Source organism: Echeneis naucrates, chromosome 17, assembly GCF_900963305.1.
Source record: "Echeneis naucrates chromosome 17, fEcheNa1.1, whole genome shotgun sequence".
Classification (NCBI taxonomy): domain Eukaryota; kingdom Metazoa; phylum Chordata; class Actinopteri; order Carangiformes; family Echeneidae; genus Echeneis; species Echeneis naucrates.
This window is the reverse complement of record NC_042527.1, coordinates 18557819-18582409: the sequence shown is the minus strand read 5'-3', so window position 1 is coordinate 18582409 and position 24591 is coordinate 18557819. Positions and strand designations below refer to the sequence as shown.

At 43.9% G+C, this 24591-nt stretch overlaps 2 protein-coding genes across 2 annotated transcripts; both read right to left on the bottom strand.

The window, feature by feature from the left end:
* Positions 1-729: 729 nt before the first annotated feature.
* LOC115057468 (vang-like protein 2) lies at positions 730-14121 on the bottom strand. The gene is made up of 8 exons (XM_029524602.1): positions 13919-14121; positions 6741-7085; positions 6323-6446; positions 4827-5434; positions 4464-4597; positions 4207-4342; positions 3462-3705; positions 730-3366 (listed from the first exon to the last, which is right to left on the bottom strand). Exons 2-8 carry the CDS (start codon positions 6809-6811, stop codon positions 3106-3108), a joined length of 1578 nt encoding a protein of 525 aa, XP_029380462.1. The 5' UTR covers positions 6812-7085; positions 13919-14121; the 3' UTR covers positions 730-3105.
* Positions 14122-15707: 1586 nt separating this feature from the next.
* ncstn (nicastrin) lies at positions 15708-24439 on the bottom strand. The gene is made up of 17 exons (XM_029524708.1): positions 24351-24439; positions 23254-23355; positions 22688-22811; positions 22138-22259; positions 21514-21659; positions 20795-20939; positions 20546-20658; positions 20071-20223; positions 19868-19972; positions 19565-19642; positions 19201-19370; positions 19016-19118; positions 18796-18894; positions 18215-18302; positions 17861-18024; positions 16994-17206; positions 15708-16818 (listed from the first exon to the last, which is right to left on the bottom strand). Exons 1-17 carry the CDS (start codon positions 24406-24408, stop codon positions 16696-16698), a joined length of 2106 nt encoding a protein of 701 aa, XP_029380568.1. The 5' UTR covers positions 24409-24439; the 3' UTR covers positions 15708-16695.
* Between the last annotated feature and the right edge of the window lie 152 nt (positions 24440-24591).

Here is a 24591-nt window from a genome sequence, read left to right as displayed (position 1 = left end):
AGAAACTTTAATCTACAGCTGAATTATTTTTGTGACAGTGCAGCGTGTTGTTCCTGATGGTCTTACCCTCAGTCGGCAGTATAAGACTGTGAGGATGATGCCGTACAGGATGAGGACCCCATCCAGGATGAAACATAAGGACATGTCTCCAGCGGCCTCTGCACACAGACAACACATCACCGCCTAACTTTCATCTCCAACATCAAGACGCCCGACAGCGTAAAGCTACAGGCCATCAAGAGAGGTGACATTTACTGATTCTGAAGGTGAAGGTGAGACGGTGGCGGCGCTCAGGTCGTCTTACCGGGACGGTATGCAGACGAGGTGGACAGTCTGTGTTGCTGCTCGCTTGATGGTGAAATTGATTGTATATAAAAGAAACACTTTCTGAAGCGAGTTCAGAGAACAGCAAAGAGGAAATGAGTGGCTCTCTGTCCGTTTTAAAGCTGTGAAACCACGCGGCCACCACATAGCCATCCTCCTTCACTGAAGTTCCTCTGAAACTCTTTTGAAAAAAAAAAAAAACAAAAAAAAAAAAAAAAACAACTTCTCTTTGTGAACCAATTCGGCTTTATGTCAGCTTTTCTATCAGACTTATGGGAACAGAAACTTTGAAACAGAAAGCACAATCTGTGACAGACATAGCAAAGTATATTTATAGACCCCCAAAGGAAAAAAAAAAAAAAAAAAAGATAAGAGAAAAAAAATCAGAGTCACAAAGAGGAATTATAAGGAATAAATGGTTTAATAGTGGAAAACAAATGCCTAGCACACTATACAAGCTACAGTTACCAAAAGGAAGAAAATACAAGACAATCTACAAATTTTTTACAAGCCACTTGTTTTTCAAAAGTAAAAACATTCAGAAAATTGCATCATCATAACTTAGGCACCTTAAAAATGATAGAAAACAAGTTATTATAAAAAGGTTTTGGAGCCTGTAATAACTCTAGCATGCATCTTTAAAAAAAACAAAAAAACAAACTGCATTTTGATCACTCAGATGAAATGTCTTACGCAGACCTGGTACGTGGATTTTTTTTGTGTGTGTGTGTGTGTGTTTGTTTTGACATGTAACAGGCTTTTTAAAGCACATTTTCACTGGAAAGGAAAGCAGTCAGTCGTGCTGTGGCTCAACGTAGTGTAGGTAGATTCAACAGAGCGGCTCAAGTCTCGACATCAGGCGACTTTCAGGACCAAGGGAAACAAAAATAGAAGTAAGAGGAGCTCATATGAGGGACAGATGTGGCCTGATGCTTCTCCTCCACATCTGGAGAGTAAGGCTGAGAGAGCGAGGAGGAGGCAGCACGTTCACTGTGCTTGTTTCGGCTCGTGGCACAAGGCGAGGCGGTGATGTGCTACTGCTGCAGAGGAGCTGCAGTGACAATGCAGAGTTACAATCACACGTCTGGTTTGGGATTTTTTAGAAATGCATTCAAAATAGAAAGCCACAAAAAGGCAGCTCGTAGTTTCACTACAGCTGATGTCCTTGTTGTGCACATCGTTAGTGTGTGGAACAGATCCCATTCACAGCAGGCATTAACACACAACCTGGAGGCATCAACTGGATTCAAACAAAGATCAGCAGGTGATGGAGGGATTTGGTTATTTGGACAGATTTAAAGTTATGAAAATAATTTCCATAACAGCGCAGCGGATAAGTGAAGAAAAAAAAAAAAAAAAAGGGTGACTCGTATGAAGGAAATCGAAAGTGTTGCCTCTTATCTGAAGTGAAACTACAGCAAGTTCCTCAGCAGATGGAGCTGCTGTACTTTAGTAGGTGGGTGAATCTAGAAATGGACTGACCTCTGACCTCTGTTCAAACAGAGACACTTTAACCTCAGGCCTCCTCTGGACATCAGCACAGCGTCCGTTTATCATTTTCATTATTCATTAGTTTGCCATCATTTGTGCTCGAGGCCCAGCCCAGTTTCTCTGCTGCGTCGCTGCATTTCTTTATCCTTCCTGCTCATAAAATAACTGAGTGACTCATTGGCCATCAAAGCTGTTTACCACAAATTGATTTTCTGTCGGCCAACCAACAGATTAATCGACTGTTTGACCCAGCAGGCCCATCAGCTGAGGAAGACCACAGGATGTGGCTGAAAGCTTCAGAGTCAGGACATTGTGGGCTCAGAGTACTTTGGAACAGCTGCTTGCAGGATTGAAGCCTGATCCATGCTGACCTTACAGACGAATACTGACGTTTTTGCTTTCACAAGTTTCATTCATCCAAATGAGACGCAGATTGCGCGTTGATACGAGTCGTAAAGTGGGTGTCTGTTCATATTTCCTGTTAAAACTGTAATGAGTAAAAAAAATAAAGCCAGTGTAGAATAAAACTAAAGCTGCATATTTAAACAATCATCAGCTTTAAGAGTCTGGAGGAGGAATGTACTTCCATTTTTCCTTACAGTGAGATAAAAAAAAAACCAAACATTTTGGCCTTGAGGCCGCCGGAAAGCAACGTGTTAATGCAACGCACATAATGCTACATTCTGTGAGTTTACAAAAAGTCACACCCTCTAATATAAAAACAGTCACGGTCATGTCAAACGAAACAATACGACAGGGAACCCAGAGGCAGTGTTACACCAGCGCGGCAGTCACAGCTGAGCTCCAGTTGGTCTGCTCTCAGGACACTTGACAGATGGAGTGGCCGACATGATGTAATCGTCCTCTGGCGTCCGTGTGTTGAGTCAGCACAGTAAAGTCGTCCAGTGGTTACAGTAAAAAAAAAAAAAAAAAGAAGTCCCCTTCACAAAAAAAGGGATTTTTTTTTTTTTACAGCGTGTTGTAAGGCCAAAGACCTCACAACACAGGAAAAGGAAAAGTCAAGGCATCCGTTTATTATTTCCAGGGTTAGACAATCGTTGAGCTGATCACAGTTTGATATCCGAGCATCTGCGGTGTTCCAAAAAAAGAAGGAGGAGGCGTCAGATATGCAAACCCTCCCTTTCTTTGTCACAGACGGAGGAAATGATTGGACTACAACAGACCGCAAGGCCTCAGCGTGTCCCGCACATCGGTGATCGGGCAGGAGGGAGAGAGGGGGAAGGTGGCGAGGGGGGCGGCGGCGGCAGGGGGACACTCGGGGACACGCCCTCACACTGAGGTCTCCGACTGCAGCCTCATGACGAACTTGTGGCTCTTTGGGTCGATGAACTCCTCCCCCAGCCGCAGGAAGGGGAGCGGCGTGACCGTGACCACCAGGGAGAAGTCCAGGCGTCGCAGGGAGAACACCAGACCCTGCCGCAGGGATGAGGTCACGGGCTCCTCGCTCACTAGAGTCCACTGGCGCCCCCTGCCGTTCTGCTGCTGGTACTGCATGGTGGGGCCGGGGGTGAGGTACCGCTCCAGGAAGGCCTGACAGAGAAGTGGGGGGTGGGGGGGGGTCCGTTTAGGTTTAGGAGTGGTTGTGTTAATAAAGGTCGCCTTTGTGCCGGCGGTCACACACTCACCTTGGGCGTCATGTTGTGCGTGATGCAGAACTGCAGGTGTGTGAGGATGCTCTCCATGCTGTGGAAGGCCTGCTGACGGGTCGTCCTCAGGTACTTCTGCATGGCTCGTGCCATCGGGGCGAAGATGGCCTGGGCCGCCTCCCGGGGATCCATCACCTCTCTCGGGTGTTTGGGCGACGAGGCCACCTCCTCCTCGTGGAGACGCTTGATGTGGGTGAAGGCCTCCTCCACCGCCACCACCAGCCTACACAGCCGGCAGGAAAAAAAAAAAAAAAAGCTCAAAGTTTGACAGATGTAGCTGGCTGTGTGGTTATTTCTCAGCAGACTGTGTGTAAACAACAAAATACTTTTTAAAATTACAACTGAATGACTGTGGAGCATGGAGGACAGCAAAGACTTAAACAGGACCAGATGTTAGAAAACACAGGCTGTCTGAAACTTCAGAAAAAAAAAAAAGGGTTTCTATAACAGTTCAACAAGGTGACGTGATGTCGCTGCCGCTGAAGGCAAAATGACCGTCAAGGTCGGGTTCGACAAAAAACAACCGGACCGCCATGTAAATTACACTCATCTGTGCTGCTCACTTTACACTTCACTGGGAAAAAAATAAATAAATAAATAAAAATCAACCTGTGCGTTGTTAACAACACATCTGCAACAAACAATACTGGATTTCTCTGATATTCTTGTGCGCTGTCTGCAGCTCCAATCACGTCACACGTTATGAGTGAGGAATTCGTCGGACCTGGCCTTGCGTTTGCGGATCCTGCGGTCCATCTCTGCCTCCTCGTAGTAATACTCATTATGGGAGTTGTCTCTCCTCCTGGCAGCAGCTGCTATCATGGCCCGGGACTGACCTGTGGAGTTATTGGTGGTGTTTTCTACGAGACAACAACAGCAACACACACACACACACAGAGGCGTTAGTGCATGTGACATTCAGGTATTTCATTGCTTCTCAAAGAGCTGAAGAGCAGACAGATGTGGTGAGGCTGTATTTACCATCCAGGGAGTAAACCTTGAAGCCGGTCATCTTCTTGGACAGGATGGATTTGGGCAGGTTGAGCAGGGCGGGGTTGTAGACGGGGAAATCGTTGTAATAACGGTCCAACACCCAGACAGCCGCCCGTTGGATACTGAAACACAGAGCCAATCATCACTGCTGCGGTCAGTGCAGAGCCGACCGGCCCGACATCGTGATGTTTTGTCCAAAATACATTTTTTCCGTACTTGTAGTTGAGAGTAAATTTTATTCTTTTGTTATTTGCAAGGCAAGTGAAGGCTGACAGGAAATAAGCCGTGCAGGAAAGAGGAAATGAAACTCTGAGCACAACTTGATCTGTTTCCAGGACCAGTTCCACCAACCTGAGGTGGCCAACGTTGTAGAACTTGCTGGCTCCGTCCGTGCTCCGGACCACCTTCAGGCAAAAGGCCGGCTGCAGGTGTCGGACCTCCAGCAGGACCAGAGCCAGGTACTGGATGAAGAGCAGCGCGTCCACCAGCGAGGCGGCATACTCCACAATCCCCCTGTAGTCGCTCTCCCTGGGCTCCAGCACGCGCACGCCGTAGAACAACCAGTACGACGCCACGAACAGGAACACCAGCACCATCAGCAGGCAGCGAAAGACGAAGAAGCGCGGCAGGGTGGCGCGAGGAGGGCGGAGGAACAGCGCCCAGGAGGAGATGAGCAGGACCAGGAGCTTGAAGGCCAGCGAGACGTAGAGGCCTTCGCAGGGCGTGCCGCAGGGCTGCAGGGTGTCACGCCACAGGACCTGCGGGAGGATGAGGAAGGCAAGAGGCGTGACGAGGGCGAAGAAGCTCAGGCAGCCTCCCAGCGCCGGGCCGACGAAGCGCTTGCACTCGAGCGGAGTCGACTCCTCTAAATCTTTGGACAGGCGGGTCAGGTCCTCGTTTGAGATGCTGTGCTCGGAGGTACCCGTAACGACGGTGGTGGTTTCGCCCCAGTTGTCGTCCTGTAAGACGAACAGAGTTGTGTGCTCAGAGATTGTTTTCATTTTCAGAACACAAAGACTCCAGAGTTTAAATACTAAATGTAAGAAAAATTAACATGAACAGAGAGACTCCGAAGCTTTTAACGACCCGCTCAGCGTTGAAATGATGAGCTGTTCCACTGATCAGCGCATCAACAGACAATTAAGTCTTTTAACAAAGTCATTAATCTGCCTGCTAAAATGGGAATATTGTTTTTGGCAGTTTGTTTTATGAAACAAGTCACCTGAACGAAACATCATCATCGTCTCATCTCTCACTAGACAAACAATAAGTCAGCATCATGTTTTCCAAACATACAATAATTATAAAGATAACCTCTTCAGCTGTAGCTGCTACAAACTTATTGTTATTACTGTGTTTCATCATTTCCCATTAATTGGTTAGTAACTTTGTATAGAAACACAAAGAAATAGTAAAATTAGCCCACTTTCATAATTTGTATCAGTCCGATTCTCCATCAGGCTTGACTAAGAAAAAAACTAATATTTAACATGTTTGCTTCAAAAATCGATGATGTGATGATCAAAACAGCTGCTGATAAATTCTCTGCTGACTGAAATGAATTCAATGAGAGAACTTCACGGTTCAGTCGGCCAGTTGTTTGCCTCCTTCACGCCTCTTCACCTCATCTAGGAGCAAAAACGTCACTTAAGGCTCCTCAGTGAAAACAGGCCTCTTCATTATCTTAAGATAGAAATGTCAACAGCTGCTCCCCTCAGCTCTCCCTCCTGACTGACGGGACGCACCCAGAGCGGACAGAGAAGACACTGGAGACGTCAGAGGCGTAAAAACTGCTACCAGACAACAATCCTCCTACTGCAGGACAGAAAGCTGTTTGTTCGACTGACCCGGTCATCTCCGCGGGTCGACTCCGCGTCCAGCAGCGGCTCTCCGGGAGTCTGGATGGTGACCGATTTGTCTCCACGACTGCTGCTGTCTCGGCTCTTAGAGCGATGACGATCCCTCCGATCCCTGGAAGAGACACGGTGTTGTTGTTTTGTTCTTATTGACTCCCAGAAATGATTCTCCTAATAACAACAACTCCTTCATGGCCGAATATTTCTCCCTCAGCTCATGTTAATTATTATTACATACATTTTATTTAGAAACATTAAGGGGAAAAAAACAGCATCGGTGACTCTCATATTAAATTCAACCACTGCCGGCTAAAAGTTTTTAATTAGACTGAATTTAGAAAAGAAAAAATATTTGTCGATACTTCCCACAAACCAAAGAAGACATGCAAAACAACGCTGATGATGTCACCTGTGCTTGCGGGAGCTCCGGGAGTGGGAGGACTTGTATGAGTAGCCCGAGTACTGTGACTCGTTGTCCATGTCTCGGGTCGGCGGTGAGCGGGCTTTGCGACCCCCGCCTCCTCCTCCTCCCCCCGTGCCGCGCTGCTCGCCGACTCCTCCCAGCTGGCTCTTGCGCTCGGAGATGGACTTGGTGGAGAGAGCCAGGGGCAGCTTGAGCAGGTCAACCTTACTCCTGAGGGAATCTATCTTGGAGGCCGATGAGGAGGGAGCAGGAGAAGGGAGGAGGGAGAACGGGGGAGGCGACGGAGAGGAGAGGAGAGGAGGAAGAGGGAAGAGTTGTAGCGGCCGTGATCTGAGAGATACAGGAGAGAAAGTTGTTTCACGTCAGCATCTGCAGTAGATCTCAACCCTGCCGTCCATATTTTCATCTAGATTACGGAGTAATCTGCCTGTTATACAAACTAACATCCTTTCATCCCACAATCCACCCTGATTGAACTTCCTGCTTCGTATTTCCAAACCCTATCGCACCAGGCCATCTACAAGACACTCCTCGAGCTCCCAGGAGTCCATTTTGAATTTGGCAGAACTTCCTTTTCATATAATGCGTCCTGTTTTGTGTACAATCAACAAGATAAACATCGTCTGGCAGCACTTGTCCATATCAGCCATTCACACAGCACGCTGAAAAACAAAAAGTTAAACTAGGAACCGAAACGTCTGGAAGAAGAAAACAAAATCATCCCGAAACAACCCTGAGAAGAGCGGTTATGAACTGTTATATTGGAGCCTGCGATACGTAAATACACAATTCTTATTCCCGTTAAGTCGACTGCTAATTAAGGTTAAGACACAGCAGAACCTTTAACAGCAAACTCGAACCAACTTTGGCTCTGACCATTATTTCTACAACTCCACATCATGATGATTTTTAAGTTGATCATTAAGTCAGCTAATAAAAAAAAAAGTTTGAGACATTTTCTGTTGACTAAGTGACAGAATTATCTTTAAGAGTGAACTCCTGGCAGATGTTTTACAGATTTTCAGTCAGTACCTATCAGATAAGGAAAGATTAGACTGAGTGTGGGAATTGTGCAGTTTGGGGAAACATCAGTCGATCAGGATTAGCATCAAGTTTCAAAAGTGAACATCAGTCAGACAGACTTTGGTCGCTTCAACTGTACAAATATGATGTAAAATAAGCCTTTGAGTTAAGCGCCACGTCCGTGTTTGTTGTGGGAATCTAACCCGTCACCCTGAACGCCGTGATAAACCCCCAATAAAGCACATTAACCCGCTGACCCACGGCTTTGCTTTCAGCGACGTCTTTATTTTAAGTCCGAGGTTAATCATCACACGACTGTATCTCCTCTCACGGCAGAGCGAGCTGAAGCCGCAGTCAAGCTCAGACACACAATGGCGGCCATATTGGATTACTGTGTTTTCACTAAACTTGTTTGCCCTCTCCCTCCCTCTCGCCGTCTCACATTCCCTCCCGCACTCCCCTCTTCCCCCGGGATACGGGGGCCTCTCCGCTGCCATGGCGATGAAAGAGGGTGTTCGGCTGGAGGAGGGAGGGGGGCGAGAATGGAGGTTGACAGTTGCTGTGGTAACCTGACCTCACGCCGCCCTCTGCCACTCTGTTCGCCATGCTGCTGAAAAATGGCCAAAATAAAAAGTGCTGGCATGACGGATGTGGAGTTGTCATACGCCGGTTAGTTGGTAAAGGGGGGGGGGGGGGGGGGGCTTTGACTGGACCTCTGTGGGAAATGAAGGGGGACGTTATCCGCCGTCACCGTCTTTACAGGCTCCTGCTTTAACCTAATGTGGCTTTTATGCTCCGTCAACACTTTTGTCCTCCAAAGTCCACTTCCCTTCCAGCCGAACACTGTATGACAGCCATTTCTCCCACTTTCACGCACAAACCCTTCCCTCCTTTGTTTTTACAGCCTTCCATTCATATTCCTTCCAAGGACGAACTGCCCTTCATGCAGTAACAAAACGTACGAACTTCTACCACACCAGAACAGATGCTGCAGCCCTGCAGCCATGTGTAAAAACTCAACAGCATGCTTGCTCCAAACCACAAAACTCCTGGTCCATCTCCGTACGCTGCTCTGCAGTAATGAGCAACTGGTGTGCAGAGTTTTTGCTCTTCCACTAAAAGGAAACTGTCCCATTGACTGCTGCACGCAACAGGAGCACATTCATACTTTAGATAACACAGAACTGCATGACATGACACTGAAAATGCACTTTAAAGGAAGTCAAGTAACGCTTTGATGCCTCTAAGGAGCAGATTTAAGCAGCATGTCCGAGCGACAACAACAAAAAGCATCTGCACAATGCAGACTTTTTTTTTTTTTTTTTTTTTTTTTGACTGGCAACAGACCAAATCTAAACTGTGTTTTCTATCTGGTGGTGGTGGGAGTTTAGCTGGAAGTTGGCCTCCTGTGCAGGGAAATGATGGCCAAAAAAATTATCTGAATGCATCTCTGGCTCTTATGTTCGGCCTCCAAAAAAATAACAATCACAGTAATGCAGTCCATATTTCAAAACAAGATGACTCAGCAACAAGTCTTCCCCTCTGCTGAGCTACAAACTCCAGTGTTTGTTTCAAATTCAGTCCTACTGTTTGATTGCACGTTATTTCTTTAATAATCTGCTCTTTGCTTCTGATTCTTATGCTTCTTTTATCGTTTCCTGTAAGCACATCGAAAGGACAAATAAACTTGCCTTTACTGTAAATCTATGAAAATAACTTGGATGACTCTTGAAGTTGTCTCTCTAACACTACATGTCTTCACAGATACAAACGAGACAAAGATCTCTATCTCATTAGCAACGACAGGCGAAGTTATGGAGGGCCCGTATGTAGCTGGAAGCTTTACGGAGCAAATACAGGACCAAGAACAGAAGAGTAAATCCCTGCAGCGACGGCTAAAGGTTGGACTGAGCAAATACTGCCGATGTCTTGAAAGTTTGTTGTGAGAGTGACTGTAAAAGTAAAAGCCCTCAAAACCAAAATCTGATTAGACGAGATCTGATGAGAGCCCAGTAAAGCGGTCAAACAGGCCGAGGTCATGAACGGAATATTTTTCACCCAAATCGTCAGATTTTCTCTGCTGATGTTCACAGTTGTTCCTAAACCTCCGTCGTGTCCGTCCTACATTCCCCACAATGACTTGTTGGTGAGTGTAAATGCATATATACTGAACCCAGGACAGCAGAAGAGGGTTACTAACGTCGGCGCCACAACAATCATCCCAACAGCAGCAATAAAATCCACAGCGTCATAAAAATCACAATGACCAAAAGCAAATATTTTCATTGGTTCGGCATTTTTCATGCGGTAAAGGAAAGTGGAAGCTGCGGCATCTTCATACGACAATTTGGCCACAACAATTACATGACAAAACTACAGAAACTTCATCTTGTGGGCTTTTGAGGCCACAGTCCTTAAAGAAATCTGCCCCCCCCCCCAGTTCAGCTCCTCCTGAGCTCATTCTGAATCACTAACATCAGATTTCATCATCAACCTTTCAGATGGACGACGCTGATGTTCATCTTCCTGTTACTCACATAATGAGACGCACATGCTCTCAAAAAGAAAAGAAAAAAATCTCAGAAATGGCGGTTTGTGTCGGGGGGGAGGGGGGCTGAATGATGACGACCTACTTCTTTTTCTACCATAATAAACATAATTACTTCCATTCTGATAAATCTAACTTACTTTGGTGAATCATATAAGACAACAACTCTCCTCCTGTCTCGTCCTGTTTGGGGAAAAAAAAAAAATGGAGGACAAAGCTGAGGCATCTGGGAGACGCCTGCACCCTGAGCACTGCGGCTCTCTGCGGTATCTCTGACCCTTATTTTGAAACGAGCCTGTCTGTTCTGCTGCCCGTTCTGCCTGAATATGGCAGAACACTTGATCTCCAAAGGTGTGGTCCGGTGGTGCAGTGGATTAGGTTTCCTATTCATCCCACTGTCCTCTGGCCTACTTAATGAGCCACGCCGGGACACCCCTCATCAACTTCAGCCGGCAGCACCCGTTCAAAAACAAACCCAAAGCGTTTGTGTTGCTGTTGTTGTTAAAGTCACACAACTCTTTCATTCGGTGTGATTTCTAAAAAAAGAAAATGACCTCCGGACTGAACCCAACAACAGGCCGGTCCACTGATCTGTGTGTGGTCTCACATCTGAACTGTCAGTATAAAAACCTCATTAGGTAAATGTTTTCTGTACAACTGAAGACATTCAGCAGGTAATCAACATACGATTTAGTCACCTTGTTGCTTCTGTCCAAAGTCTGACCAACCAAATCCTGGAAACAATTTCATCTCTTATTCATTCATGACATCCTCTGCAGATGTTACCGCTTAAATAAAAACAACTTCATCCTTTTGGTTCAGCTATTTTCTTAAATAAGATTTAGGGTAAATAAAATCAGAGGCCATCCTGAACAAAGCTGCACAAAATGAATCTCTCTTGGTCGAGTTATTCCTCCTCAGGACGTTGTCGTCGGTCCAGCTGCAGAAACTTCACTATGAACAAAAGTAATGAAAAGCACAGCCAGGTCCAAACATACGGAGGACGGAATCAACCAAAATGTGTTTCTATGTGTTCGTAATGAAACCTGGAATTTGCCATTAAAAGGGTGGACAAGTTCTCCAGTTGATTTCATTCAAATTAAATATATTTCTTTTTATTTAGGAAACATTCGGCTGTTTTATGTGAAGTCCATCTCCAATATCCAGCCCACATTTTGTGACTTCAGAATAACAAAATGTGTGTGAGTTGGTTATTTAATCCTTTAGAAGTTAACGAAACAGATGTTCTCCTTCTGCCTGAATCTTTATCACTCTCAGATCTGAACTTGTGCTTCCATTTCTGTTGTAATCATTCTGATAATCTTTCCTGTGTTGATCTACGGTCTGTTTGGAGTATTAAATAGTGAAGATGCTGGCATTAAATCCAAAAAAAAAAAAAAGGATCAGGCTGCCCAACAGATGATTCAAACCAGCCGATCTATGCCGAATGACAGCAGCCAAAATTCATCAGGAACCGTGCTGATGACACGAAGCTGGAGCCGCAAGACGTTTGAAAAAAGCAGATGTGGGATTTTTACGGCCTGTGTGTTCCCCGAGGCTAAAAGAAATCAAGCTGTCATCAAACAGTTTGAGCTGCTGGCACAGAGACAGCAGCTGTCCGGGTGGAAAAGCAATCTGGGCCATCTCCGAAATGACCAGCTCCACTCAAAAGCCATTTGAGGGCCGATATACCAACTGTGAAAATAAGCGTGCACACACCCAGACTCCAGCAGGGAAACCGGCTCATCAGTGTGCCAGGGCCACACACACACACACACACACACACACACACACACACACACACACACACACACACACACACACAGGCCTGACCACCACCCACTGCCGCCTGCGACGACATCAGTAAAACCAGCGAAAAACAAGACAACTGCTACTGTCAGCCTTCGCGTGCACATGGCCGGCAAACCGGAGCAGGTGTGTTTGTGTGTCTGTGTGTGTGTCTGTGCGTGTGTGTACAAATCTAACAGGGTGTGGTTGAATCAACAAGCCTGTCCTCTGCTCAGCGCTGTGATTCAAAGAGACCCCTGCGTACAATCTGCCTTCATATCCAAACAAAGTGCAGCAGCGGCAGGAAGTGGCCCGATGAGACTGACGCGGTTCAGCCGTCGTTTTCATCCGTTCATCTGCCACTTTTTCATTTGGTGACTCACTTGGTCTTTGCATTAGTGAAAGGAGCCCATCACAAGTCTAGAAATCAAAGCTGGAAGCTTTAAATTGATCCAACAGTTAAAACAACAAAACAACAACATTGACTGTACTTAAAATGAATGTTATAAAATGAAACGATTCACATTAGAGATGCTGAATCAGCATTTCATCTCTAACACAGAAATAACTTCCTGCTCGATTTTTGTCGGCTTCAGCTCTAAAAGACACCAAAGTTTAGCTGGTCAGTTCTTTATAAACAAGACAGGGTTTTTTTTTTTCCCTATTTGCTCCTCTGGAGGTCATTTCTGTTTCATTCTCTCAGGTTTTGAGATTTCGTCCCACAATCCAAAACGCCATGCAGAGAAACTAAATTAATTTCTATCTGTTATTTAAAAATAACATCCAGTTCAGGGAACAGCCTGCTGGTGACAGGAGAAGACCTACAAAATCAGTAGGCGACTGATTTTCTCTTTCCTTAACAAACTTTCAGATATCATCTCATGCTGCTTCTGTCCTGTTGTTTTGGTTTGACGTTAAAATACTTTACGAGACGTCATCTTCTGCTTTCAAAACCTGTGACGGTTTTTTTAACAGTTTGATTCTGTGACGTAGAATAATAAGAATAACAACCAACCAGCCGTGATCATCCTTCCTGCCCTTGAACGTCAGCGCACAGCTGTGCTTCTCCAAAAAACATCATCTATTGATTGAGTGTTTGTGCGGTTTAGTCTTTCAGTTTCACAGATCTGTTGAATAATACATACTCACACACACACCGGCTGCGTCTGCCTGGACAGAAGTAGTCCACCTGTGAAAACGCTCATTACTTTGTTAAACTGACCAGCTGAGTCGAAACTCTCCTGACTTTGACCCATCATCATCATCATCATCAATGATTAATTGGTCAAACTTTTCCTGAAGAGGCAGACTTTTTCTTTGGGGCTTGTTAGATGTATGTTGTCTTTTTTTTTTTTTTTCAATGCATTTTCAGACATTTTAGAGATAAATGCTCAAAGTTTAGCTGAAAAGCAAAAGATGTCCCTCCAAAGGAAAACAGCTGAGCACACTGTTGGTCTTTGAATGCATCACAGTGATAAGTTCCTGTGTTTTCTGTTTTAATCCCTGTAATAATAATAATAATAATAATGATAATGATAGCCCACTGCAGGCAGGGAACACTCAGTGCTTTTTGGTAGACCGGACAGGATCTGCTGAGGACTCTGGATCCTGTTTGAGTCCTCAGTGAAGCAGGTCGGGGCCTTTTCTACATTTCTCACCGTCTCTCTTTTGAATTTTGGTGCATTTGAACGGCGCAACAAGCCAAAAGCTGCAGACCTGAAGCCAGCCGCCTCCGCCTCCACCTCCACCTCCCTCGGTAATAATTCAGCCTTAATCCAACATGCACAAAAGACCACCAACTTACTGCGGGCAGCCGGCGGCGTCCACGGCCCAGAGAAAGAGTTGTGCGTCCTGGAAAGAGAGAAAGCAGGCTGCTGTCGGACAATGGGAGACTCCCAGGCCGCGCTCGGCCGCGTCCTGGTGCCAAAATGATCCAAAATTAAATAAGAAAAGCCCGGCGTCCTTTCTCCTCCTCCCCCCTCCACCACCTCCTCCTCCTCTTTTTCCTTTTCTTTCCTTCCTTCCTTCCTTCCTTCCTCCTCCTCCTCCTCTTCCTCTCTGTAAATGAATGGAGCCCCTCTCTGAAAATTCAAACCCTTCGGCCTAAAAAGCCGAACCTGGACGCGCTCGCTCTTTTTTTCCGGGCGCGTCTTTTTTTTTTTAAATGATAATAATAATAATTATTATTATTTCCTCTGAATCACATGAAGCGTCCTCACACCTTTAAGATCGCTACGTGGACAAAACAATGAGGGTCCTAAACTTCCCCTGTGGCTTTCCCAAAAAAAAAAAAAAAAAAAAAAAAAGGAAAGGGAAGGAGGGGGGAGAGAGGGAGAGGAGGAAGGCGACCATCGCGTCCTCCTCGACTATTGTTTGGGGGAAAGAGGAGCTCTCCGGTCCGGCTCTCCCCCCTCAGAGCTCCAAACGCCGGCGGAGTCTCCGAGCTGCAGCACAAATTATTTTTCCACACACACACGCGCAAAAAGAGACTTACTTACTTATTCCAGATTGTCCATTCAAGGTATTTTCTCACTTTCCACTTTCCTTCCACTCAGCCGTAGCACCCCATAAGCCCCGCCTCCGCTGCAGTTAGGCCCCGCCCCTGGGTGAGGAGGAGGAGGAGGAGGAGGGGGAGGGGGGTTAACACTCACCCCCACACTCATATTTGTCTCTCTGTGTTATGTCAGTAAATACATCATTATCATGCCTCATAAATAAAAATCACCATCGTCAAATGTTTATTTAAGTCTTTAAAATCTCTCTGGTTAAAGGTTAAAGCCAAAGAAGTGGATAAAATGTCTCTAACTGCAGACCAGCCCCCCCCCCACACAGAGCAGAACCAAAATGTTCCAATTTACATCATCAGCATTCATGCTGGCATGTCAAAGGGTGGAGAAAACTAGTTTACATCACATACTTTATCAGAAATTCTTCTTTTTACTATTTAATACTAATATTCTTCATCAGATGCCATAAACACTGCCCATCTGTCTGCACCTGATTTATTATCTCTTCTTTATAGTTGCTGTGTGTAATTTATGAATGAGCCTAAATATCTATAACATTGATTTTCCACATCATCAACACATCTTCATTTCTCTGTTTAAAATGTTTATTTTTATCTACACAAATGGAGACCAAGCATTTCACTGAAGTGAATATTTGAATGTCTTTAAAAAAACAAAATAACTATTTTTGCTTAGTTGTTAAAGAAAAAGAATCATTAGTAGAAAGAAATATTATATAGAAATATTACAGAGAAACCTGAAAGTTTCAATAAGATAGATGGAAACAGGCCGAAAAGAAGAATATCCTCACTTTCCACAGTATTACTCCACAAAATCAGCCGATTAAAAATTTCATTAGGTGAATGAAATACTTGCTCAGATTAGAGGACTCTGACCTGCTGATTAGTTGGATGGAAGGGAAGAGAGGAAAATCATATAAGCGGTTCATCAAAGGGACAAAAGAGTATGATCTGTGTTTGTTGCACTAATAAAGTCACATTATTTGCTTTCCCAGTTCATGAGAGCTTCAGCTGGTCTCAGCAGCTGATTAATGTTGGAGTCAAATCACCAAATAAGAGAAAGAGCTGGAAAAGAAGCCACGTTTATTTCTTCATCAAGGCATCACAATTGGTCATTGATTCCAGCCGTTTAAATGAACACTCAACAAAAATTAAAAATTCTCTCGTCACTTAAAAGAAACCCCGTGGAAAAAGTCACGAACTGAGGAGGATGCACAGCCAGAGTACCAGCGCATGTTCAGTGTCAAAACACCAGATGTTCTGAACTGGACCTGATCGATATGAAGAAAAGTGTTTCTCAGCCACTTCAGACTCACAGTATGTGACATTGCAGTGGGTTTACAAGTTTTACGTGAACTGGGATCGAACAATTTAAATGTTTCTCATCTTCATTTTCCTAAAATTATTTTGTCCGTTCCCAGAAACTCGGGAAAGGAAGGAGAAAAAAAAAAAGAAAACCTCATCACACATTTCCAGAATTTGAAAAACATTGAATTTAAATGTTATTACTTGTTCACTGACTCACAAAGTGGTTTCTCATTAGAGCTGAGTGATAAGTTAAACTACATGACAACAGATACAGTATTGCACGATCGCAACTCTCATAAAGAGCTCACACAAACGCACACATGCGCACACACACACACACACTTCTTTGTACACACTGAATCACACAGTCAGTTCATGACATGTCACATTTACATCATCACACTCACTCACTCCAAACAATGCTCAATGATTAATTACTACCCAATAAACAAAAACATTCTTCGACAATAAAAAGGAATCCTCCGGTGCCTGACCAGTGTTTTCTGGCCCTGATGAGTCCAGATCCATCCAGGCCGATCCAGTCCGGTCCAGTCGTCATGTCACGCCTCACCTGAGTGAGAGTCGTCGTCGTCGTCTAATAAAGCCCCCCACTGCTGCTGAGCCTAACCCGTCTGTGTACCTACTGGTGGTGTCACTGGTCTGAGTCGGGTTCGGGGAGAAGTTGTAGTATTGGTTGTAGAATTAGTTCTAGTAGTGGTCGTGAGCCTACGTCGCCGCCGCCTGGATCAGTACGTGGCGTTGGTGGGTTCCCTCGCCGAGCTGAAGAGTATGTCGGCCTTTGAGCTGATGAAGTACGTCAGGAGGAGGGACGTTAGCAGCACGCCGATGCCCACACCCAGCGTCAACATCTGCAGGAGGAAAACGGGCTCATTATTTTCCAACAACGCCAAATGTTCCATTTCATATCAAGTTTCAGCGTGTGTATGTTGTTATACTTTAAAGCTGCAGCACGTTTCCACCTCTCAGGGTTAACACAAACACAAACCATCTCTTTCAGGGTTTTGGAGCGAAGGGAAGATTTACCTCCAGTTCATGACTGGCCACCAGGAAAATGCGTCCTCTGATGGACTTCCACCTGGACTCCGTCCACGTGGAGTAAGCTTTGTTGGTGTAGTTGTGCTCCTCGAAGGCCGGGGACAAGGCTCTGAAGACACGAGAGGTGGAGCGGACACAGAAGCCCCGTCTCTCCGTGCTGTTGGGAGGCGCTGCCCCCTGAGACCAAATGTAGTAGTACATCTGTGGGAGGAGTCAGAAAGAGCAAATAGGTCATCCCTCTTTATTTCTTTTTGAAAAGGAGGAGTGTGTGCCAGCTCCAACTTAATACCCAGCGAGTGCAAATCTCAAGCTAAAGTGCATTAAAGAATCTAGCTTTTATCAGTTCAGTGTGATTTCTCTTACATCTTGTGCTATCACAAGCTTTTAACTTAGCCAATGATATGGAAGAGCTGAAATAAACCATGACCAAACCATTCTGATTCAAAATCAAAAATTATAATTATTAAATCCTTTTTCCAAACAAGAACACAAAATATTTACTGGTTTTAAATGGGTCCAGTGTATTTACTGCGTCTTCTCTTTGGCTTAAATGACCGTAACCAGAATATCAAGACAAATAATTACCCAATAAAGTGAGAAAATAATGAATTGAAATATTTGATTTAAATCAAAGAATCCCTATACTATAAAATGATTTGTTGTCAGTGTTGCTCTATTTCCTTTCGTTATTGTGTGTTTCCTGTATCTTGAACATCCCTTCTTACAGATAAGATTTGATCTCTGACCTCAGATATATTTTTTTTTTAGATAGTAATAAAATTTCTCTCAGACTGAAAAAAAAAAGTGAATGTGATCACAGTGACCCAGTAACAGGAAGACGGCTGTGTGTCCTACGTGTTTGCTCTCTTTGTCTTCCTCATCCTCCCTCTGGTTGTTGCAGTTTTCCTGGGTGATGTTGAGGACGCTGCCGGTCAGGTTGGCCAGCAGATGATGGACCAAGGCAGTCGGTTCGCTGGCCTGCTGGTACACGCCGACATACAGGTTTAGGGGGCGATCGTCTGGGAGATAGAAAACAGAAAGAGGACATTAAGTTCTGTCTAATTTTGAGTTTCCTCACGTGTAGAATGATTGAAGGTATGTTTACCAAAGCAAAACAACAACTTAAATAATTTCCCCATCTTATGTTCGATTATATATAAACCGTCTTTAAATATGAAGAGTTTTTATTCATTTTTAATCACAACTTACTCAGATGACCTATAGAATCTGGGGAGATTATTTGCTGGAGCCAGGAGTTATTTGACTGAACAAGGAAACTGTAAAGCATCTGGGTGACCTGAGAGAAAAGAAAGATAGAACTTTATTGTCACTTCTGTGGGAGAAAACATTCACTCTAAAAGAAATTGTCACAGAAAAGAACAAATAAAATCTTTCTTTAATTTAGGTGACGACAATTTGTTTAGAACGTGTTCCAAATTACTGTAAGGAGGAAAAGAATTAAAGTAAGCAAAAAAAAAAAAAAAAAAATCATAAATAAGATGAACAAACACAAAATCATGCAAACGCATCAATGTTAGAAAAGTAGAATGTGTTTTTTAACCATTATTATGGTTGTCTTTGTTTAAACAATGCTGAACTACTTGAATCACCTGCGACATGAATTTTCACAAGTCAGCAAAAAAAATGTTTTTAAGACAAAAAATTTCCCCATTTTCTCGCCTTCAGTTTTTTTTTTTCCAGGTTGAAGTCAATCAAAGAAAAAAAAAAAAAAAAAAAAAAAAGCTTGAAAAGAAATTCTGATTGATTGAAATGATTTTAACCAATCTTACTATCTGACTGTCAGCATTGATGTTTTTCAGCTGTGAGTCTTCTCCTCCTGCCTGCTTGTACAGAGCTCGACCAACCATTGTGGCGACTTCAGTCAGAGCCTGAAAACGAGGAAAGCATTTATCATGACTGCCATGACCAAGACGAGTTCAGTCAAACATCTTTCCAGGGGAAATGATACCTGGACATGTGACATTAATAAATGGTGATTAGCGGGAATACCTTCGCAGTATCTGTGACGTACTCCAGCTGCTCCTCTGGCGTCAGTTCTGGTGGGTAAGTTATGTTCAGGTATTCTCTATTATCAAACATACTCTCATAGAACCTGCACGAAGAACAAAAGCACAGAGAATTAGAAAGTCATTTTTTTGGTGTGTAGCTCTGCAGCTCCAGAACCTCTGACGCACCTGTTGGTGTACTCAGATCGATGATCCTCGAGGACAACGCCGGGGATCGGCCGATTTAGCAGGAAACGCTGGAAGGACGAGGGCGGCAGCGGCTGAGAGAGATTGGGCTCCTCACCTGAGATGTTTAGTTCTCTGGCCACCAATTGCAAGTTTTCAATGAGCTCCTCCACCTGAAGCAACAACAGAGAGGAAAATGACCAGTGATGTCGTCGACACAACGGACGTTGTAATTTAAATTTCTAATTGAATTTAATTTTCATTTATCCTCCCTCACCATTATTATTATTACTGCATAATTTATCTTAAATAAATTCCCGTTTCATCCAGGAGAAAAGCAGAAAGTACAACATGCACAGATACAAACCTCTTTATTGACAGTGGCGTTCCTCCGAGACACGGGGTCAGTGTGAAGCCAAAGTTTGGAGTCAGACCGAAGTCCCACCTAGAATTAGAAAATAAATACACAACAACACGCACAGCTCATAGAGGAGTAAAAGAAAGATACAATCATTTTCAGTGTTTGTATTTAATCTTGTTTACTTAAGTAAAGTCTACGTCAACGGAGCGTTTGCGTCAAAACTCAGGGATCATGTGAGCAATGTAGGAAAAAAAGCCCTTACATCTGTTATGTTAAAGTATTCCCTTAAGCCCGGTCAACAACACACACCTGTCCGATCTCCAGCACTGAGTGTATGTTGTCCATATCCAACGGGAACTGGTTTTTCTCCATGTCATACACCATCCTGGAACTGCCGATGTAGTCGAATGCTTCCTGGGGTCAAACAGTTAACAGCAAAACATGAGTAAGGTTGGTGAGGCGCCACAAACTAAATCAAATGCAGCCCGTTTGTCATGGCAAACACAACCAACCCCTTGGAAGAAGGCGTAAAGGATGGTGCGGTTGGGCTGGGCCTCCTGGGTGGCGTTTCGCAGGGCGTGAGCGGCTGCCAGCAGGGTGACGAACCCCGACACAGCGCTCTCTGTTCCGGGAGCAACATTGGAGAAGAAGGACCTGCTGTCCAACTACAGAGAGGAGGAGATGTGATCCAGGTAAGTTCTACATGTCGGCCTGTTTGTATCAGCCCTTTAGTCAAAATGCACACATGCAGATGATTTAGTTCACTTCTAAGTATTCTGAATAAACTGACTCATCAACATGTCAGAAAACCTTGAAATAGCCATTAAAATCTGGCTTATCTTGAGTGAAATCTCTGCAAATACCGAGCACAGACATTTTAGGACTTTTGATAAACTTACACATGAGCATCTACACATAAACAGGCGACAGCTTTTATATCTGGTGAAATACTGCTTATTGCCAAGTCGACCCTCTCCAACTGCTCACCCTGGCTGCAGCGATGACCACACTCTCCCACATCTTGTGGCCCTTGGCTGTGTTGTTGAGGGGCCTGCTGGAGCCCCAGACATTACTGTCACCCAATGGATCACACACATACTCTAAAAAAACAAAACAAAACAAAACAAAACAAAACACAGAATAAATTGCATTTTCCTAAAATCTCTTCCGGCAGCTGGTCATATATAATTATATACTTCTGCTTATGATCCACGTTCCTGCATGTTGTGGGAATACCTGGGCTGATGCTGAAGTTAATGTCATTTCTTCTCATGCAGGTGGGCGTGTTTGTGACAGCTGACATGTGGGAGAAGAGCTGCATAGCACACAGCGGGTACCGAGGGGTGCTGCCGTTCACAGGGCGGTTATGGACTATGTAGCACTGTGAATGAAGAGATGAACAAACATGAAAGATCTTTCTGTGCAGGTTTGCTATCACATTCAGAGAAACCCTTAAAAATTTAGAATATTCCAGTGAATCTACAATAGTTTCTAGAATAAATAGCAGACAACTAAACCACAACATGAGTAAAAACAGCAGACAAACCAAAGAACTTTAACTGAGCCACTCAAGCTGTGAAAAACATAACGCCCACTGAGGAACAGGAGCTATTGCCAAACTTGCATCACTTCAAAGGAGGGCATGTAAAAGCTATGTAATATGATCTGGGGTTTTTTTTTTTTTGGGTCACACCAGCGGTGGAGGAGAAGCAAACGATGTGTGGGCGCTGATAAATCATCTCTACATAATGTGCTTCAACACGTCCTACAAGAGGATTATCTGAATGCTCCACTGGCATCACTCCTAATCCTGAAACAAGTTTAGATCAGATTTTACTGCTTCTGTAAACGACATCTAACACCAAAGGCAGCTGGAAAACTATCAGACAGACATTTTGTGGAGAGACAAGAAAGAAAGAACGATTAACAAGCTAAATATCTGCTGTCGTGTTTACCTGTCGAATGACCTCGGTGTCATTGTCGTCCTTGAGAGAGAAGATGGGGAAGTCAAAGTCCTCATAGGATAATCCGCTCCCCAGAGGGTTCCACACGGTATTCTTACAGTTGGCCAAGGTGGGATCATATCCCTCTGTGTAAACACCTGAGAGAATTTCACAGAGAAAACATCAACATCAGATTTGAAGTCGTATTCCTCCTGGTTAATTATTTACTTTTCACCTGATCAGTATCACAACATAAGTTTACAGGTGTCATACTGTGCAATAAAAACACATGAAGCTTGGCCTTTTAAAGTCAGTGTGTTGTGTGGCTGAGGCAAAAGGGTCACACGAAACGGAGAGGCTTCTACTGCACTGAAGTTTTACTAACATCTTACAGCCTTTTTCTACTAAAGGCTGTAAAACTGTCTTTCATCCATGTAAGAATTGGAAAATAATTAGACATTAAATCTTTCCATGGAGGACAAAAAGGATTAACTCGATGTTGCAACAAGTCAGAAATGATCCACATAACGTCCTTACTACAGCCTGTGAACTGTCTGAGGATCATAAAACTAAAATTTATTCGTGAAACTCAAACGATAACGACGGACAAGTCGCAGCTTGCCAGCCCACACCCACCTGAGTTCTCGTTGGGACAGGAGGTGTGTGGAGAGAAGCCACCGGCTGGGTTTGAGTTCGGCACCACAAAAGCGACGCCTGCCACCCTGCTGGAGCCGTTCTTCAGCTTCATCATGATGGATCTGACGGGCAGACGGTCGGCGCAGGGCAGCCAAGACGAGACAAGTACAAATACAAGTCAGACACGGGTTGAATGAGCGGTTCATGTTTCTTTCCTTGGGGTCAGACGTGCAGTATTAAGCTAATCTACTGCACATTAAAGTAACTGACAGCTTTACAGTTTTACTCCCATGTCCTCACGAGATAACTTTGATTCAATAAATAGAAAAGAGTCTCAATGATGAAAAGAAAAGCGAGGGATCACTGACTTTAACTACTAATACATTCACTATCCATTATTAATTTTTACACAATAACAAATATACAGTTTAACTCTTCAAGTCATCAGTCTGAGTCAGTCAGTGTGTCCCAATAGATGGAGATCAGGATTAAATGTTATCATGAACAACGGTGGGCACTCCCTCTGCAGGGAAAGATGGATGAAGTGTACCTTGTAAACAGAGGGGTCTCCAGAATAACCATATAAGGAGGGTTGGGACCAGAGTCCAGGACCCAGTCCAGGTTTTCCTCAGACTCCAGCACATGGAGGACACCCACATTTCCTGACAAAGAGGCTGAAACCGGAAATAGGAAATAAAGATCAACTGTGAGTAGCCATCTCCATTACAGGGCAACTTCTGAGGTGGAACGTTTTCATGCAACAGACACATAATCGCTGCTGCTTTGGCTTTTTATTACGACTGCAGCTTACACTTTATTCTTAGTCTTTAATAAGCACATAATTGTTGCAGACGGTGCCTTTTTATCTGCATCATGTGGCTTTTAATATTCTTTTGAACGTGCTTCTAACCTTCTTAACCTCAAAATAAAATGTGCATCTTCAAACCACAAAGAAAATTATTTAAACCTTTTTCAAGCTCTTAGTAAATTGCGTTGTTACCTTTTTCCGACAAACAATAAGCGAAAGAAAGCCGTTCAAAGGACTCTGCACATTTAAGACACTGCAACAAGTAATTTTTAAAAGTCTTTTTGAACGCAGAGCATCACTTTACTCACACTGGCAGCCTATTTGATGTGTTGCATTGAGCAGTCGCACACATGGGACAGTGTTGTTGAGATCCACATAAATCTTCTTTCCCACTGAATTACAGCTGACACCTGCAAGAATAAAAAGGAGAAAAGCACTGAAACTCCTGCACAAGAAGAACGGTTTGACATTGGGGCATATCTGCAGAAACGCAGGGACGAAAACTGTTTACAAAAGCTCATGATATCTTTTATCACTCACATCTGTGAAATCAGTTTATTTATCAAGATTTTGATCAACAAAAACATACAACACATTGCAAGTTTCAGTTTCAGCATTAAACTGACGCTTACATGTTAAAGCATCAGAACCAATAACACAAATAAAATATTCCTCCCTGAAAAGGTCATTTTGAAGAGGTAATTTCACGTTTTGTTGTGTTTTCTTCTGTGCTGCATGTTGTAACTTGGATCCACAGTTTTACAGAAGCACATATAAATAAATTAACATTATTCACATGATAAATTTGCCTTCTATGGACAGACAACTTACTCCACGTTAAATCAACACATTTCCATCCTCTGTGTGCGTCATTTCCACTAAATCACACAGAAAAACACGAGAGATCTGATTATTTAAACCAATTTAATTACGACGAATTGATGCTGTGGCGGCTCAGCTACTATTGTGTGCCATCTGAAACTGAAGGAAAACCATAAAACACACACTAAGTGAGTGTGAGGTTCAGATATTTTTATCCTTTTAGCTCCGAGCGGCCGCAGCAGGAAAATCACGAGCAGTCACGCTGAGCTTCGTTTTAAAAAGGGAACAAACTGTGGAAAGTCCCAGAAAAGAGGATTTCTTCAGGCCAGAGTCAATGGAGATGTGTTAATGACCGTGACAAGACCGAAGTCCATTGTGAAAAGCTTGAATTTAAAAAATAAAAATAAAAAAAAGCAGCAGCGGGGATTGAAGCCGACAGCAGCTAGCATGTTAGCAATCGAGCTAACTCCGAGCACAAAGACAGTCCGACAAGAGAAACGGACAAACACACAAAGAAAACTGTCTGCTTGTTGACAAAACGGGCGAACACACACACACCAGACAGCATCCGAACACAACCTACCGAGGAAACACAGGCTAAACAGTAAATGAATAATCCATTTGGTCGAGAGTTGATCCATCTTCCTGGTTCGAACAGCGACAGAACACAACAGGAAGTGTTGACTTTAGAAACTTCCGGGTTCCGCTAATTGGGAGTCGGTTTTTGGACTGTGGTGAAAATCTGCTCTCTGATGCGGGTTTGTAATTTTTTCAGCGTTTAAAAAGTAGAAAAAAAAGTGTATTTAAAATCAAAGTCAAGCATG

Coding starts and splice junctions, on each gene's coding strand:
- LOC115057468 (XM_029524602.1), bottom strand. CDS start 6,811: ATGGACAACGAGTCACAGTACTCGGGCTACTCATACAAGTCCTCCCAC. Junction 6,447..6,740: donor CGGAGCTCCCGCAAGCACAG/GTGACATCATCA, acceptor TGTCTCTTCCAG/GGATCGGAGGGATCGTCATC. Junction 3,706..4,206: donor ATCCGCAAACGCAAGGCCAG/GTCCGACGAATT, acceptor CCGGCTGTGTAG/GCTGGTGGTGGCGGTGGAGG.
- ncstn (XM_029524708.1), bottom strand. CDS start 24,408: ATGGATCAACTCTCGACCAAATGGATTATTCATTTACTGTTTAGCCTG. Junction 19,973..20,070: donor TTTACGCCTTCTTCCAAGGG/GTTGGTTGTGTT, acceptor GTTTGACCCCAG/GAAGCATTCGACTACATCGG. Junction 18,025..18,214: donor AGATTCTATAGGTCATCTGA/GTAAGTTGTGAT, acceptor TCTATCTCCCAG/ACGATCGCCCCCTAAACCTG.